Source organism: Dama dama, chromosome 3 (genome assembly GCF_033118175.1).
Source record: "Dama dama isolate Ldn47 chromosome 3, ASM3311817v1, whole genome shotgun sequence".
In the NCBI taxonomy this organism is placed as follows: domain Eukaryota; kingdom Metazoa; phylum Chordata; class Mammalia; order Artiodactyla; family Cervidae; genus Dama; species Dama dama.
The window spans coordinates 66,496,603-66,511,765 of NC_083683.1; the positions used below are offsets into that span (position 1 = coordinate 66,496,603).

General features: G+C 39.8%; 1 protein-coding gene across 2 annotated transcripts in view; it reads left to right on the forward strand.

Moving 5' to 3' along the window:
- Window positions 1-15,163, forward strand: part of TAFA2 (TAFA chemokine like family member 2) — a 531,569-nt gene that overhangs the window by 365,181 nt on the left and 151,225 nt on the right. For both annotated transcript variants that reach the window (XM_061123303.1, XM_061123296.1), the window contains exon 2: window positions 3,118-3,224. In XM_061123303.1, coding sequence (XP_060979286.1) covers window positions 3,119-3,224 — 106 coding nt within the window. In that variant the 5' untranslated portion in view covers window position 3,118. The remainder of the gene's footprint in view (window positions 1-3,117; window positions 3,225-15,163) is intronic.

Sequence of the window (15,163 nt, forward strand, 5' to 3'; positions counted from 1 at the left end):
AGGGAGTGCTATATGGGTTTCCTTGGTGGCTCAGATGGTAGAGAATATGCCTGCAATGCAGAAGACTTGGGTTTGATCCCTGGGTTGGAAATATCCCCTGCAGGAGGGCATGGCAATCCATTCCAGTATTCTTGCCTGGAGAATCCCATGGAGAGAGGAGCCTGGTGGGCTACAGTCCATGGAGTCGTAAAGAGTCGGACACAACTGAGTGACTAAGCAGAGCACACATAGAGAATGCATTTCACCCAGTCAGCAGTGTTTATCAGGCACCTCCTAAGTACTAAATACGACAAACAGGGTCACGAGAAAAGCAGACACAGACCCAGCCTTCGGTTCCAAAGGATGGCAATATTGGCAGCAGGAAGTCCAGCTAGGAGGCTGCTTGTTGCCCATGAGAAATTTTGGTGGTCTGAACTGCAGTGTTGCAGCAGGGATGTGTGCATAAGTAAGAGATATTCAGAAAGCAGAATTGACAGAACGTGGTCATTGAGTGGATAGGGGTAGGGGTGGCACGGGAGGAAAGGCAGGGGTCTTTACAGACTTCCAAATGTTGACCTGCTTTCTCCTTCCTTTTTCAGTTTGACAGCCTGGTGACTTTGTGGGTGTTTCTGTTTCCATATGTCTAGTTATCAGTTTGACCAGTTGTCAGTTCTGCCATCCCATGTGGTCGGTGGACAATGATAGGGAAAATACAATGGGTCACTGACCTTGTAGCAGAGGCCGTTTGTTACAGGAAAGCTATTATCAAGAATTATGCTAAGCAGCTCTTCTTGTCAGATGAAGTTTGCTAAACTGTTCATTCTCTTATAGGATATGCAATGCAATGTGGTTGCAGGGATTGGATGTAGGAGAGGAGGCAGAATGGTGGCAAAAATGTGAGAAAAGTAGAATCTCATAACAAAGCTAATAGTAAGAGTGCCCAAAAAACCACAAAGGTAATAGAATGGAAGATTTTAAATGGGAATTAAATACCCCGACACCAGTTTGTTTCTCTAAGATACTTCCTGAGGACATTAGCATACTGTATTGCACTGTGAAGAAAGGTTTCTAGACAATGCTATGCACTCAGATATGCCTCTTGTTTCAAAAAATCTGTTCGCACCCAGAGCTTTGTAAATCTACCTGCCTCCTTTGCTTTTCACTAATACTGTATCAATGTTCTGTGAAAGTGATGCCTCGCAGAACACACAGATTTGGGAAATGCCGGTCTAACAAAGTTATGGCCGTAGTAATTGTTAACACCTATTGAGCGTTAATTATCTTGTATGCGTAGTGGTAAATTCTTTCCATGAACTAACTCCTTTAGTTTTTGTATCAACAACTATGAGATAGATATTATTATTCTCATTTTGGTTGTGAAAATACTTAGTTAAGTAATTTATCCAAAGTCAGATTTTAAACCAAGCCATCTAATCCAAAAGTCAAACACTTATTCCTTTGTTCATTATCTAAACACGTCACAAGACCAAGGTCCATGGAGGACTTGCAGCTGTTGGGCCCATTGAAATTCCCCTCAATCATCTCATGAATGGATGGGCCTCTCATGTACTCCAGGAACAACAAAACATCCAAGTGACTGAACACTTTCCAGGCTCATAGTCATTGAGCCCTTATACATGCCAGCCATGGGGCCAGGCTTTTCACATACATAGTGCATATGACAGAAGAAAAAGTCGAGGCAGGGGATCCAGAAACTCACACAAGATGACTCAGTTAGAAGCCAAGAGAGCCTGGACTCAATCCAAACAGTCTAACTCGGGAGTAAGTCTGGAGTCTGTGTTCTTAGTCATAGTGCTGCCCCCTCAACTTCTGAATCAGTGTGAACAATCTCTCCAGGCCGAGAAGTATAACTGTGTATCTGTATTAAATATACATAAAATATCTATTTATTTTTAATCCATTTATTGGTTTGAGTGACTCCTCTTCAAAATTATACAGTCATCATTGCTACCACTGAGTCATACTTTTGGAGACAGAATATTTTGGAAGTGAAGGTGTGACCAAAAAGATAACTTGGAGAACTCAGGAGGAGGAATCAGGCTAGGTGAGGAAGCGACCTCACAAACTTGCTCTGGAACTAAGACAAGAATGCAGGTCAGAAAAGAATGGGGTTCAATCCATTCAGGATCGAATCTGAGGAGGTACAGTGTGATGGACAGATATTTTATCTCCCTCATAAATAAAAGGCAGATGGATTATATTTTATGTTTTGCTTACCCCTTAGCAATATAATAGTGAATGTAAAGATTTTAGATTAAGGCAATTTGGTGTTTGAGTTTTTACTCTATCATTAAACAAATTTAATGTAATTTCTGTCCTTCATCATCTACAAAATGGGGATAGACATACCAACATCCCCAATTTGTCTTGAAGAACAGTTGAAATAATGTTGTATTTGGTGCTACAGAAAGTAGGTGCTAAACTTTTGTTATGGGTAGCTATTATTTTATTATAACATTGCTTTGTTTTCCTGTTTTGTAGTCTCAACTTGAAAATGTTAACTTGCTATTTTTCATTCTGCTATTTCATTTTTCTTCTACTCATAAACTACAGCATGGTAGATTCCAACAATAAGACATCTGTGTTTCAGCAGTGGTGATGTTGTACAGTAAAGTGACTTTTAAAAAGCACATTAGAAATAATAGATTTGAAGTGACTTTATTCTGTGCAGGAATTCATCAAATACATCTTATCTAAACTGTTTACCCTGACCATTTGACTTGGCTTTGAAGAAGGATTTTTTAAAAGTAAAACAAATCACTTACTTAAAGATCATTCAAACAGCTGTGCCTTGAATTTTTTGAATAAGTTGAATCTATATTTATATGGAGAGAAAAATAGTAATGTTTTCTAGTTGGTTTCAGCTGTCATTAAGTGAAACAAGGTTGATAGAGGTAGGGCCTCTCTTATCCCTTGCATTGTATCAAGGTACTTTGTTTGGAAACCTTTAATTTTTTTTCTGTTCATAATTTATGTACAGTGAACAGTATTTTAATATAAGAGATGCAAATTTAGGTGTTAAGATGTCATAGGAAGCTATAAATGTGCCATGATTATAGTGGAAAAACAGTGGGTTCACATACTTAAGATTTTTATTATTATTATTATTTTTTACAGGATGAGTAAGAGATACTTACAGAAAGCAACAAAAGGAAAACTGCTAATAATAATATTTATTGTAACCTTGTGGGGGAAAGTTGTATCCAGTGCAAACCATCATAAAGGTAAGCTCTTCTCATTTCTTCCTCGCTGCCTGTGGAAGGAAACTCTCTTTAATACAGACTATTGTGTTCTGCCTTTACTGGTGAGTTACTTTTGCTAAATATGGGTCTGCCCATTGCAGTTCTTTTCAAGTGAAGATGCAGAGAGACTTATTCCTAATATGGCTTTGAAAGGGAATGAATGAGTATTAAAATGTTTCTGAGATTACTGTCACTTCTGCACATAATATTCAGAGTACAGAATCGTGACTCTGCTTTCTTCTTACCATTTCCATTTTTAAGTTGTTAAAATGTTGAGTTGACAGGCAACAAAGATGAGTTTCAACATGCAATTATCCAATAATGAAAGCATCTTTAATGATACTTATCTTAATAATATGTATACATGTGAATTTCCTTTCAGTACTTTTTGTAGGTCTTACTTCTTCATGCCAGAGTATATCTTTGGCCACTATTTGGGTTTTACCATTAGTGTGATATTAAGCGGGCTCAATCCTGACATGAAACGGGGAGGGAGGATATGTGTTTTATATTATGTGTGTTAAGCTTGATAGCTCAAAATTATGCCTCTTTCTGTTCTGTTTCCTGAGCATGAGACTCAGCATAGTGAATAAATACCTTTTCCCAAATGAATTAAAATGGGCTATTTCTGGACTGTTCCTACCATAATTAAGTATTCATAACCTGAAAAGTCAATTTAGATTTTTCTGTGGAATATGATTTTACAATCTAGTTCTTTTTCCTCTGTAAAGTCCACAGATTAACAACTTACTTTCTTATATTTGATTAGAGTTAAGACTGCCTTGAATTTTGTAACACTTAAAATAGTTACACATGTGCATTTAATTAGCATTACATGGAAGAAGTATGCCAGGGAGGGGAAAGATGTGGTGTGAACACTTACAAATCTTTCCCCCCTGTGTTTGAAACAAAAAAGTCATCTTTCAAAATCTGAATTTTATAAAAAACTTATTCATATTTCACAATCCTGTTTTTGCCCCACTGTGCATGTTTTCTTCTTTTCCTTAGTATAGCACACAGATCCACAAATAAAGCTTTAAATTTTTTAAATAAGGGTTACTGGTATAATATTAAAAAGATGTTAAGGAGGATGTTATTAACATGCCTCCAAATTGGCTACAGTGAGCCAAACTAAAGAATAATGCAGCCTTAAATTGTTGTTCAGTCAGTCCTGTCCAACTCTGAGACCCCATGGACTGCAGCACGCCAGGCTTCCCTGTCCTTCACCATCTCCCAGAGCTTGCTCAAACTCATGTCCATTGAGTCGGTGATGCCATCCAACCATCTTGTCCTCTGTCGTCCCCTTCTCCCGCCTTCAATCTTTCCCAGCATCAGGGTCTTTTCTAATGAGTCAGCTCTTCCCATCAGGTGGCCAATGTATTGGTGCTTCAGCTTCAGCATCAGTCCTTCCAATGAATATTCAGGATTAATTTCCTTTAGGATGGACTGGTTTGATCTTGCAGTCCAAGGGACTCTCAAGAGTCTTCTCTAGCACTATAGTTCAAAAGTATCGATTCTTTGGTGCTCAGCATTCTTTATGGTCCAACTGTCGTATTCATACATGACTACTGAAAAAACCATAGCTTTGACTATATGGACCTTTTTTGGCCAAGTAAGTGTCTCTGCTTTTTAATATGCTGTATAAGTTGGTCATAGTTTTTCTTCCAAGGAACAAGTATCTTTTAACTTCATGGTTGCAGTTACCATCTGCAGTGATTTTGGAGCCCAAGAAAATAAAGTCTGTCACTGCTTCCATTGTTTCCTCATCTATTTGCCATGAAGTGATGGGACCAGATGCCATGATCTTAGGTTTTGAATGTTGAGTTTTAAGCCAGCTCTTTAGTTCCTCTTCACTTTCTGCCATAAGGGTGTTTTCATCTGCATCTCTGAGGTTACTGATATTTTCTTCCTGCAATCTTGATTCCATCTTGTGCTTCATCCAGCCTGGTACTTTGCATGATGTACTCTGCATGTAAGTTAAATAAGCAGGGTGACAGTATACAACCTTGATGTACTCCTTTTCCAATTTTGAACCAGTCCTTTGTTCCATGTCTAGTTATAACTGCAGCCTTTAACACTCACCTTTTAAAAAGGGGCATACTGCTGGGGCCAGGCCCCGTGGTTTGAATTTCCTTAGAGAAGACGCATCATCCGTATGGTCCCCGTGGATGATCATCCCAGTGTACCTTCCCAGTCTATAAAAATAGAATTGAGAGAAATGGGAGTGATTCATAGTAATTGTGAGGGTCAGTCCAGCAAAACAAGGGTTCCTAATAAGGATGTTTTCTCATCTCCAAAGCCAAGTGGTGGGGTCTCTAAGAGAATCAAATGTAAGGACTGCTACATAGTGGATACTGCATACAGTTTTTAGAGCTGCTTTCAAGAACTTTTAAGTTGTGCTATGTTCTGTGCTAACCTGAAAACAAAGATCTTTTCTTACTTTTTGCCAAAAAAAAAAAAAAGAATATTTCTTGAATATACGAGATTTTACATCGACTCAGAAAACCTACTCAAAGTGCCAAACCCAGTACAGTATAGAAATGACTTTTGGATTGTTTTGCTGATCCATTTCCACCCTACAAAGATTGTTTTGGAGGAAGAATTTAGGAAAAATTTCTCTTCCTCTTTCCCCTTTTCCTTTCTTTCTTCCTTTTATATTTTCCATGCAAAGGTTCCTTTTGTTTTAACTATTTTGCATCTAATAAGTATGATTTACATATTATTTGACACATACATAGTATTTTGATTAATGTACATAATATTTGGGACATGTTCTTAAAAGAGTGCAAGTGTGCTCACCACCCGATTGAGACAGGTAACATTTCTAATTCTCTTGAACATGTGTCTTCCACTCTAATTTCATTTCTTTGCCTCCTAATCCCTATTCTAAATTTTGTGTTTATAATTCCTTTGCTTTTATTTATAATTTTACCATGTAATTGTGTATATCCAAATGACATGCTGCTGAATTTTGTTATTGATTTACATAATAGTATTATACTGTGTTTTTCTGTAATTTGCTATTTTGCCCAACAGTATATTTGTGACATTCATTATATTTGATGGTAAGTACCTGTGGTTAATACTATTATTCTTATTTAATGTTGCTCTGTATTTTGTTGTGCTTCCCAGATAGCTCAGCTGGTAAAGAATCCTCCTGCAATGCAGGAGACCCCAGTTTTACTCCTGGGTCGGGAAATTCCCCTGGAAAAGGGATAGGCTACCCACTCCAGTATTCTTGGGCTTCCTTAGTGGCTCAGCTGGTAAAGCATCTGCCTGCAATACAAGAGACCTGAGTTCAATCCCTGGGTTGGGAAGATCCCCTGGAGAAGGGCATGGCAGCCCACTCCAGTGTTCTTGCTGGGATAATCCCCTTGGATAGAGGAACCTGGTGGTTACAGTCCATACATGAATATTTTGTGTTCTTCCTGTCGTTGTGAACTAAGTTTCTATGAATATGTTTGTATTTCTTTCCTGTTACACATGTGCAAGAGTGTCTCAAGGGCACATTTCAGTGAGCAGAATTCTAGGTCATGGGGCATTGCGTGTCTTCAGTCTTGCCAGATTCTGTCAAAAGGGTTTTCAAAGTAGTACTGAGAAAGTTTTTCAATTATTTCTTTTTTATTGAGGTGTAGTTGATTTATAATACTAGATTAGTTTCTTGTATATAACCCAATGATTCCAAATTTTTATGGATTATATTCCATTTAATGTTATTATAAAATGTTAGCTACATTCCCTGTGCTGTACACTATATCCTTATGGCTTATATTTTATACATAATAGTTTGTGTCTCTTAATTCCCAACCCTTATTTTTCCCCTCCTCTTTTCCTCTCCCCACTATTAATCACTAATTTGTTCTCTATATCTAAGAGATTGTTTCTGTTTTACCATATTCATTTGTTTATTTTAATAACGTACAATGTTTGTCTTTCTCTCTCTGACATATTTCACTACGCACAACACCCTCCAGGTCTGCCCGTGTTGTTGCAAATGGCACAATTTCATCGTTTTTATGGCTCAGTGGCATTGCATTGTATATACATACCACACCATCTTTATACATTCATCTCTCTGTGGATATTTAGGTTGCTTTCATATCTTGCCCATTGTAAACGGTGCTGCAATGAACATTCAAGAGCATGTATCCTTTCAAATTATAGTTTTCTCTGGCTACATTGGTAAAATACCCTGGAGTGGAATGGCTACATCATATGATAGATCTATTTTTCCATTTTGGGGGGAGATTCCATCCTGTTTTCCATAGTGGTACACCAGTTTACATTCCCCTTCCCACCAACAGTGTACAAAGGTTGTTTTTTCTCCACATCCTTGTGAACATTTATTATTTGTGATCATTTTTATGATAGCCATTTTGACAGGTGTGAGGTGGTATCTCACTGTGATTTCAGTTTGCATATCCATGATTATTAGTGAGGTTCATCTTTTCTTATGCCACTTGGCCATCTGTGTGTTTTCCTTCAGAAAAATGTCTATTCACTTATGCCTGTTTTTTGATCAAATTGTATTTTTTTGAGTTGTACGAGCTGTTTATGTATTTTTAATATTAACCCTTTATCTATCATATCATTTGCAAATGCTTTTGCCCATGTAGTAGGTTGTCTTCAGTTCTGCTGATGGCTTCCATCGCTGTGCAAAAACTTTAGGTTTAATTAGGTCCCATTTGTTTATTTTTGATTTTGTTTCCATTGCTCTTTAAGAGAGAATCAGAAATATATTGCTATGATTTATGTCAAAGAGTATTCTGCCTATGTTTCCTTCTAGGACTTTTATAGTTTCAGATCTTACATTTAGTCTTTGATCCATTTTGAGTTTATTTTTATGTATGGTGTGAGAAAAAGTTCTAATTCTGTTCCTTTACTTGTAGCTGTCCAGTTTTCCCACCGCTTATTGAAGAGACTATTTTTTCTTTGTGACATATGCTCATCTCTTTTGTCATAGATTAGTGACCATAAGGTGCATGGGTTTATTTCTGGGCTCTTTATTCTGCTCTATTGATACATGTCTGTTTTTGTGCCAGTACCATCCTAATTTGATGGCTATAGCTTCGTGGCCTAGTCTTAAGTCAGGAGGTGTGACACCTCTAGTTTTGTTATTCTTATTCAAGATTCCTTTGGCTATTCAGGGTCTTTTGTGTTTCAATACAAATTTTAGAATTATTCATTCTAGTTGTATTAAAAAAAATCAAAACACCCAGCAGCACACTCCTCTCTTGTCATCTAAGCTATATGCTCTTGAGATTCCCTCTAAGAGGGCTACTTGTGTCCTTCTGTTGTGGCAGATTGACTATGTAGGCAGTCTGGTGGGTTTTGTTGGCTCCTGGCCCAGATGATTATCAGACCCTGCCTTGCTAGTGGGATCTGGTCAGGAGGCAGCTGATTGCAGAACCTCAGGATGCCCTGAGGCTAATGTTAGCTCACTAGTGGTTGGAGTCAGAGTCCAGAAGACTCTGGGACTGTCATACCTGCTACTGGTGAATGAACCCGAATCCTGGAGTTAGTGCCAGACTACTGGCAGGTAGTGAGATCAGTCCTAGAGTCTGGCTTCAGGGTCCAGGGATCCCAGAGCTGGTGTCAGATCATTGGTGGACAGGAGTCTGGTTCTTGACACAGTTGCATGTGTGGTCCATGGGGTCCTGAAGCTTGTGTTGGCCTGCTAGTTGCAGAGCTAGGTCCCCACTGGTCCCAGGGTAGGGTCTGGCCTGCTGTGGTGGACTAGGTCCTCAGGCTGAAGAATTGTGATTTTCTTACATCTGCTGTCTGCCCCATCATGGATTAGGCTGGTCTCGAGGCTTGTGCAGGCTTCCTGGTGGGAGGGGCTGGTGCTGGCCTACTGGTGGTGGAGCTGAGTCTTGGCCTTCTGGTACTATGGACTCAGGAGTCTAGAGGTGGCTGTGAACTCAGGAAGTTTTTAGGCAGTCTGTTTGCTGATGGGTGGGACTGTGTTCCCAACCAGTTAGTTGTTTGGCCTGAGGTTTCCAGCACTGGAACAGCAGGGAATAAAATGGTTGGATGGTATCACTGACTCGATGAACATGTGTTTGAGCAAGCACCGGGGGTTGGTGATGGACAGGGAAGCCTGGTGTGCTGCAGTCCATGGAGTCTCAAAGAGTTGGATGTGACTGAGCGACTGAACTGAACTTCCAGCACTGATGTCTACAAGCTATTGGATGGGGCCAGGTCTTGGCATTAATGAGCCAGAGGGAGGATCCCATGGTGGCAGTTGCCAGTAGCGGTGTCCCTGTGGTAGAAAGCTCCCATACATGGCTACTGTTAATATCTATGTCCCCAGGGTGAATTGCAGCCAGTCCCTGCCTGTCTAGGCAACTCTGCTAGGTCTAGCTCTGGCTTCTGTCAAATTACTACTTCTGCACTGGGTGCCAGAACATGTGGGAGTTTGTGTGCGCTCTTTAAGAGTGAGGTCTCTATCTCCCACAGACCACATGGCTTTCATCATAGGTTAGGTTTAGGGCAAAGGAGGCCTGTTTGCTTATTTTCATTTTTTATTGTGAGATAATTAATAAGAAATCTGTCTCTGATCCAGAGCACTTTGTGTGAGCATTCAAGGTAAAAGGAATACAGATGAATATTAAAAATCTAACAGCTCTATTCTAAGAGCTTTGTAGACACTAACTCATTTAATCCTTATGACAATCTATGAGGTAGGTACTATTGTTTAACCTATTATATAGACCAGAAACTGTGGCAAAGAAAAGTTAAATAATTTGACCCAAGTTGCCTCACTAGTAACTGTTGGGAGAAGAATTCAAATCTAGGAAATCTCATTCCATGTGACATGATAAATATCTGGTAGTGAATTTCTTTGTATTATTTGGGATTTAGTTGACTTCCTGAATCTGTGGATTGGTGTTTTTCATGACCTTTGAAAGAATTTCAGATATTATGTCTTGAGATATTCCTTCTATATCTCTCCTGAGCTAGAACTATGGTTAGATGTATGTCAGCTTCCCCTCTCTGTTCTGCATGTATTTCAGTCTCTTATATTTTACACCTTCAGGTCTTTCTGTGCTATATTCTGTGGTATTATTCAAATCTTTTTTTCCTACCAGACTAATTATGTGTTCTCTTTGGTCTAATCTGCTCTTTCATATATTTATTGAGTCTAAATTTCATCTATTTCATGCTACTAAAAACTCTTTTTTCTTACAAATTGGCTTGGTTTTTGATATAATTTGTTCTTTATTTGCTCAGTTTATATTTCTTTTTATACATTATATACAAATGTCACACATATATAAAATTTGATGTTTCTGTTTTATGAAATTTTTGCAATTTCCTCCTCATGACTCTCACTCATAGTATTTTATATTAGGGTTTTGTGATTTTAAAATTTTGTGAGCTAATGTTTACTGGAATCATATTTATGAGAGTTTTTAAGGTCTATATTTAGAATTCATTCTTCTAGAGTTGATTTGCATATGCCATGCATCTTAGGTAAGCTTCTCTAAAATCAGAGCCAAGTCAGGAATTCTTATTTATGTGTTTTATACAAAGAATACTCTCAGGAGTTGGAGAGCAAGTGCAGCAGGATAGAGGTGGAGACAAAAGTTGAGCACAAATAGGGTCTCAGCTGGAGAATAGCCTGGTCAAGTCCTTCAGGCGGCTCAAAAACATAAATTGCTCCACAGAGTGGATCCCTCCCTGAGGTGGGATAAAAAGCCTCTTCTGCATTTGTGTCCATTTGGCGCTGACTGTTGGCATATTACACACGGTAGGGAGTAGCCCTCCTGGGGAAGTGGCTTCTCCTCAGCAGGTGGTAGAGCTGTGAACACGGGGTGGGGGTGGGGGGTCTCCCTGGTGGCTAAGAGGTTAGAGCGTCTGCCTGCAATGTGGGAGACCTGGGATCGATCCCTGAGTCAGGAAGATGCCCCGGAGAAGGAAATGGCAACCCACTCCAGTACTCTTGCCTGGAAAATCCCATGGATGGAGGAGCCTGGTGGGCTACAGTCCACGGGGTCACAAAGAGTTGGACATGACTGAGCGACTTCACTTTCTTTACCATTCACAGCAAGTGTGGGTAAGGTGCACTGCTGATTAAAAGGATCTTGGTAATGAACCAACAACTACGTATCACTGAAGTCCACTTCTTTTACCCTTCAGATCTGCTTGCTTCTTATTTAAACTTACTCTGTCCAAGCAAAGCTTATCAAAGATTCTGGTTAGTTACAATTTCCAAGAACACCTACTTGAGGAGGAATTGTGGGGTCATCACTAATGCAGTTGATACCAAGGCCTTAGCTGATACTCATTATCTGCCCAATTCCCTAGCCATTAGATTTCTATCTCCTTCCTATTCAGCTAGAAGGCTTACCTTGATGATTTACCCAGACCTCACAGCTGAGGTCTCACACTCAATATGCCAGTAAATTTGGAAAACTCAGCAGTGGCCACAGGACTGGAAAAGATCAGTTTTCATTCCAGTCCCAAAGAAAGGCAATGCCAAAGAATTCTCAAACTACCGCACAATTGCACTCATCTCACACGCTAGTATTCTTGCCTGAAGAATCCCAGGGATGGGGGAACCTGGTAGGCTGCCGTCTATGGGGTTGCACAGAGTCGGACACGACTGAAGTGATTTAGCAGCAGCAGCAGCACACACTAGTAAAGCAATGCTTAAAATTCTCCAAGCCAGGCTTCAGCAATACGTGAACCATGAACTTCCAGATGTTCATGCTGGTTTTAGAAAAGGCAGAGGAACCAGAGATCAAATTGCCAACATCCACTGGATCATCGAAAAAGCAAGAGTTCCAGAAAAACATCTATTTCTGCTTTATTGACTATGCCGAAGCCTTTGATTGTGTGGATCACAATAAACTGTGGAAAATTCTGAAAGAGATGGGAATACCAGACCACCTGACCTGCCTCTTGAGAAACCTGTATGCTGGTCAGGAAGCAACAGTTAGAACTGGACATGGAACAACAGACTGGTTCTAAAGAAGAAAAGGAGTACGTCAAGGCTGTATATTGTCACCCTGCTTATTTAACTTATATGCAGAGTACATCATGAGAAACACTGGGCTGGAAGAAGCACAAGCTGGAATCAAGATTGCCGGCAGAAATATCAATAACCTCAGATGAAGATGACACCACCCTTATGGCAGAAAGTGAAGAAGAACTAAAGAGCCTCTTGATGAAAGTGAAAGAGGAGAGTGAAAAGTTGACTTAAAACTCAACATTCAGAAAACTAAGATCATGGCATCTGGTCCCATCACTTCATGGCAAGTAGATGGGGAAACAGTGGAAACAGTGGCTGACTTTATTTTTTGGGGCTCCAAAATCACTGCAGATGGTGATTGCAGCCATGAAATTAAAAGACGCTTACTCCTTGGAAGGAAAGTGATGACCAACCTAGATAGCATATTAAAAAGCAGAAGCAGTACTTTGCCAACAAAGGTCCATCTGGTCAAGGCTATGGTTTTTCCAGTGGTCATGTATGGATGTGAGAGTTGGACCATAAAGAAAGGTGAGATCCGAAGAATTGATGCTTCTGAACTGTGGTGTTGGAGAAGACTCTTGAGAGTCCTTGGACTGCGAGGATATCCAACCAGTCCATCCTAAAGGAGATCAGTCCTGGGTGTTCATTGGAAGGACAGATGTTGAGGCTGAAACTCCAATACTTTGGCCACCTGATGTGAAGAGCTGACTCATTGGAAAAGACCTGATGCTGGGAAAGATTGAGGGTAGGAGGAGAAGGGGGCGACAGAGGATGGGATGGTTGGATGGCATCACTGACTCGATGGACATGGGTTTGGGTGGACTCCGGGAGTTGAAGATGGACAGGGAGGCCTGGCGTGCTGCAGTTCATGGTGTCGCAGAGAGTCAGACACGACTGAGCAAGTGAACCGAACTGAACACAGTTGAGGGTTCTAAGCTTTGTGTTATCATGCTCTTAATTCTGGGGCTGTTGTACTTACAAACTTAAAATTTTATAGTTGTAACTGGGCATTGGGGTTGCCAGAAACACGTTAGTGGACTATTTGAGGGCCTAACCTATTTTATTCTGTCCTGGTATGTAGCAACTACCCTCATCCTTGTGACTGTTGAGGTCATTAGCCTCATCACTATTTAACTCCCTTTTTTTTTCTTGCTTGTCTATGGGGCTGTTGTTTTCAGTTGCTCAGTTGTGTCCGTCTCTTTGCAACCCCATGAACTGCAGCACACCTGGCGTCTCTGTCCCTCACCATCTCCCAGAGTTTGCCCAAGTTCATGTCCATTGAATCACTGATGCCATTCATCCATCTCATCCTCTGTCACCCTCTTCTCCTTCTGCCTTCAATCTCTCCCAACACCAGAGATTTTTCCAATGAGTTAGCTGTTTGCATCAGGTGGCCACAGTATTGGAGCTTCAGCATCAGTCCTTTCATTGAGTATTCAGGGTTGATTTCCTTCAGGGTCTACTGGTTTGATCTCCTTGCAGTCCAAGAGACTCTCAAGAGTCCTATTTGGTGCTGAGTAGGCAGCAACTGAAGCTGTATGTTTAGGAGGACCCTTATTGTTTACCCTTGTTCACACTTTCCCTTCTGGGAACCAGGGTTGCTAGACTCATAGAGTCTGTTGGTAGTTTTCACAGGAATATTTTAGACCGAATAATTCTGATGGAAAATTTGTTTTACTCAATAGTTTTCGAGTACCCACAATAAGGACTGAGAATATAGCAGTACATATAAAAGGCAAAAATTTTGTACTCGTGGAGTTTTTATCTAAGAGGTAGCAAGATAGAATAAAAAAGAAAACAGTTTTATAGTTATAAATGCTATGGAAAAAAGAAAGGACGAAAGAGGTATGAGAATTGTTCAAGAGGGCCTTTGGGTAAGGCCTAAAGTTTCTAGTGGAACTAGCCATGAAAATATCTGAGGGAAGGATGTTCCAGGCAGAACAGTAAATAAGTATGAACGCTTTCAAACAGGAGCATGCCTGGAGAATGAGGAGCAGCAAGGCTGCTGCGTGTAGAGCAGAGATGTAAGGAAGAGAGTGGTGAGAGATGAGATCATACAGAGCAGGTAAGTGTAGGGGATGGAACAACAAAATAAATAGCTCTTCCAAATACCAGTGCCATAGCACTGTGTTCTCAAGAGCAACCAGTTGGAGAATAGCTTCACTCTGTTTTTTGAACGCAACGTAGAAACACTGTAGAAATCTAGAGCATTTGTATTTGAAAAATGAGTAAAATCAGAAAATGTCATCACCTGCTTAATAAAGTGTTCTGAGCTTTGGGCACTGAAAGTCCCTCACACACAGACACATCTCCACCGATATTCTGTCCTGAATTCTCACAGTTGTTTCAGGCTGGGCATTTTGGGACGGGTGTAGTGATTAACTCAGAGCATTGTGGCAGTCAATCAAACAGTGTAAACACCGTTTCCGCTTGGGAGAAATTACATTAGGTATAGCTTCAGATAGTGAAGATCAGAGAGGAAATATTTCAGTTTAGGATGCCAAGTTCCCAATAGAAAAACATAGTCGTTAATCTTAGAAGACTGTTTTCTTGCCTTTTCTTCCTTTACCCATCATATCCAAACTACATCTAGATAGAATGAATCATTGTTGAATGTTTGAGTTGGAAAGTGATCTGTATTTAGTGTGAGATATACACAGATGAGAGTTAAACACACACACATTTTTTTTAAAGTTCATTTGATTATATGTTATCCTTCAGTGTCATATTAGGTGATTACTAATCTGAGTTGGAACTTTTGATAAAATGAAATTTTTTCAGAAAAAAGTTAAACTGATTTTCAGCCTAAAGCCTACGTGAGAGAGCAGCCATTTAAGTTTTTTTCCTTTGGTATTTTTTGATTTATTTGTTGGTTCATTTGATAGCTTATTCATTTCTCCAACCAGTTACCCAGTAAACAATATATATATATATATATATATAT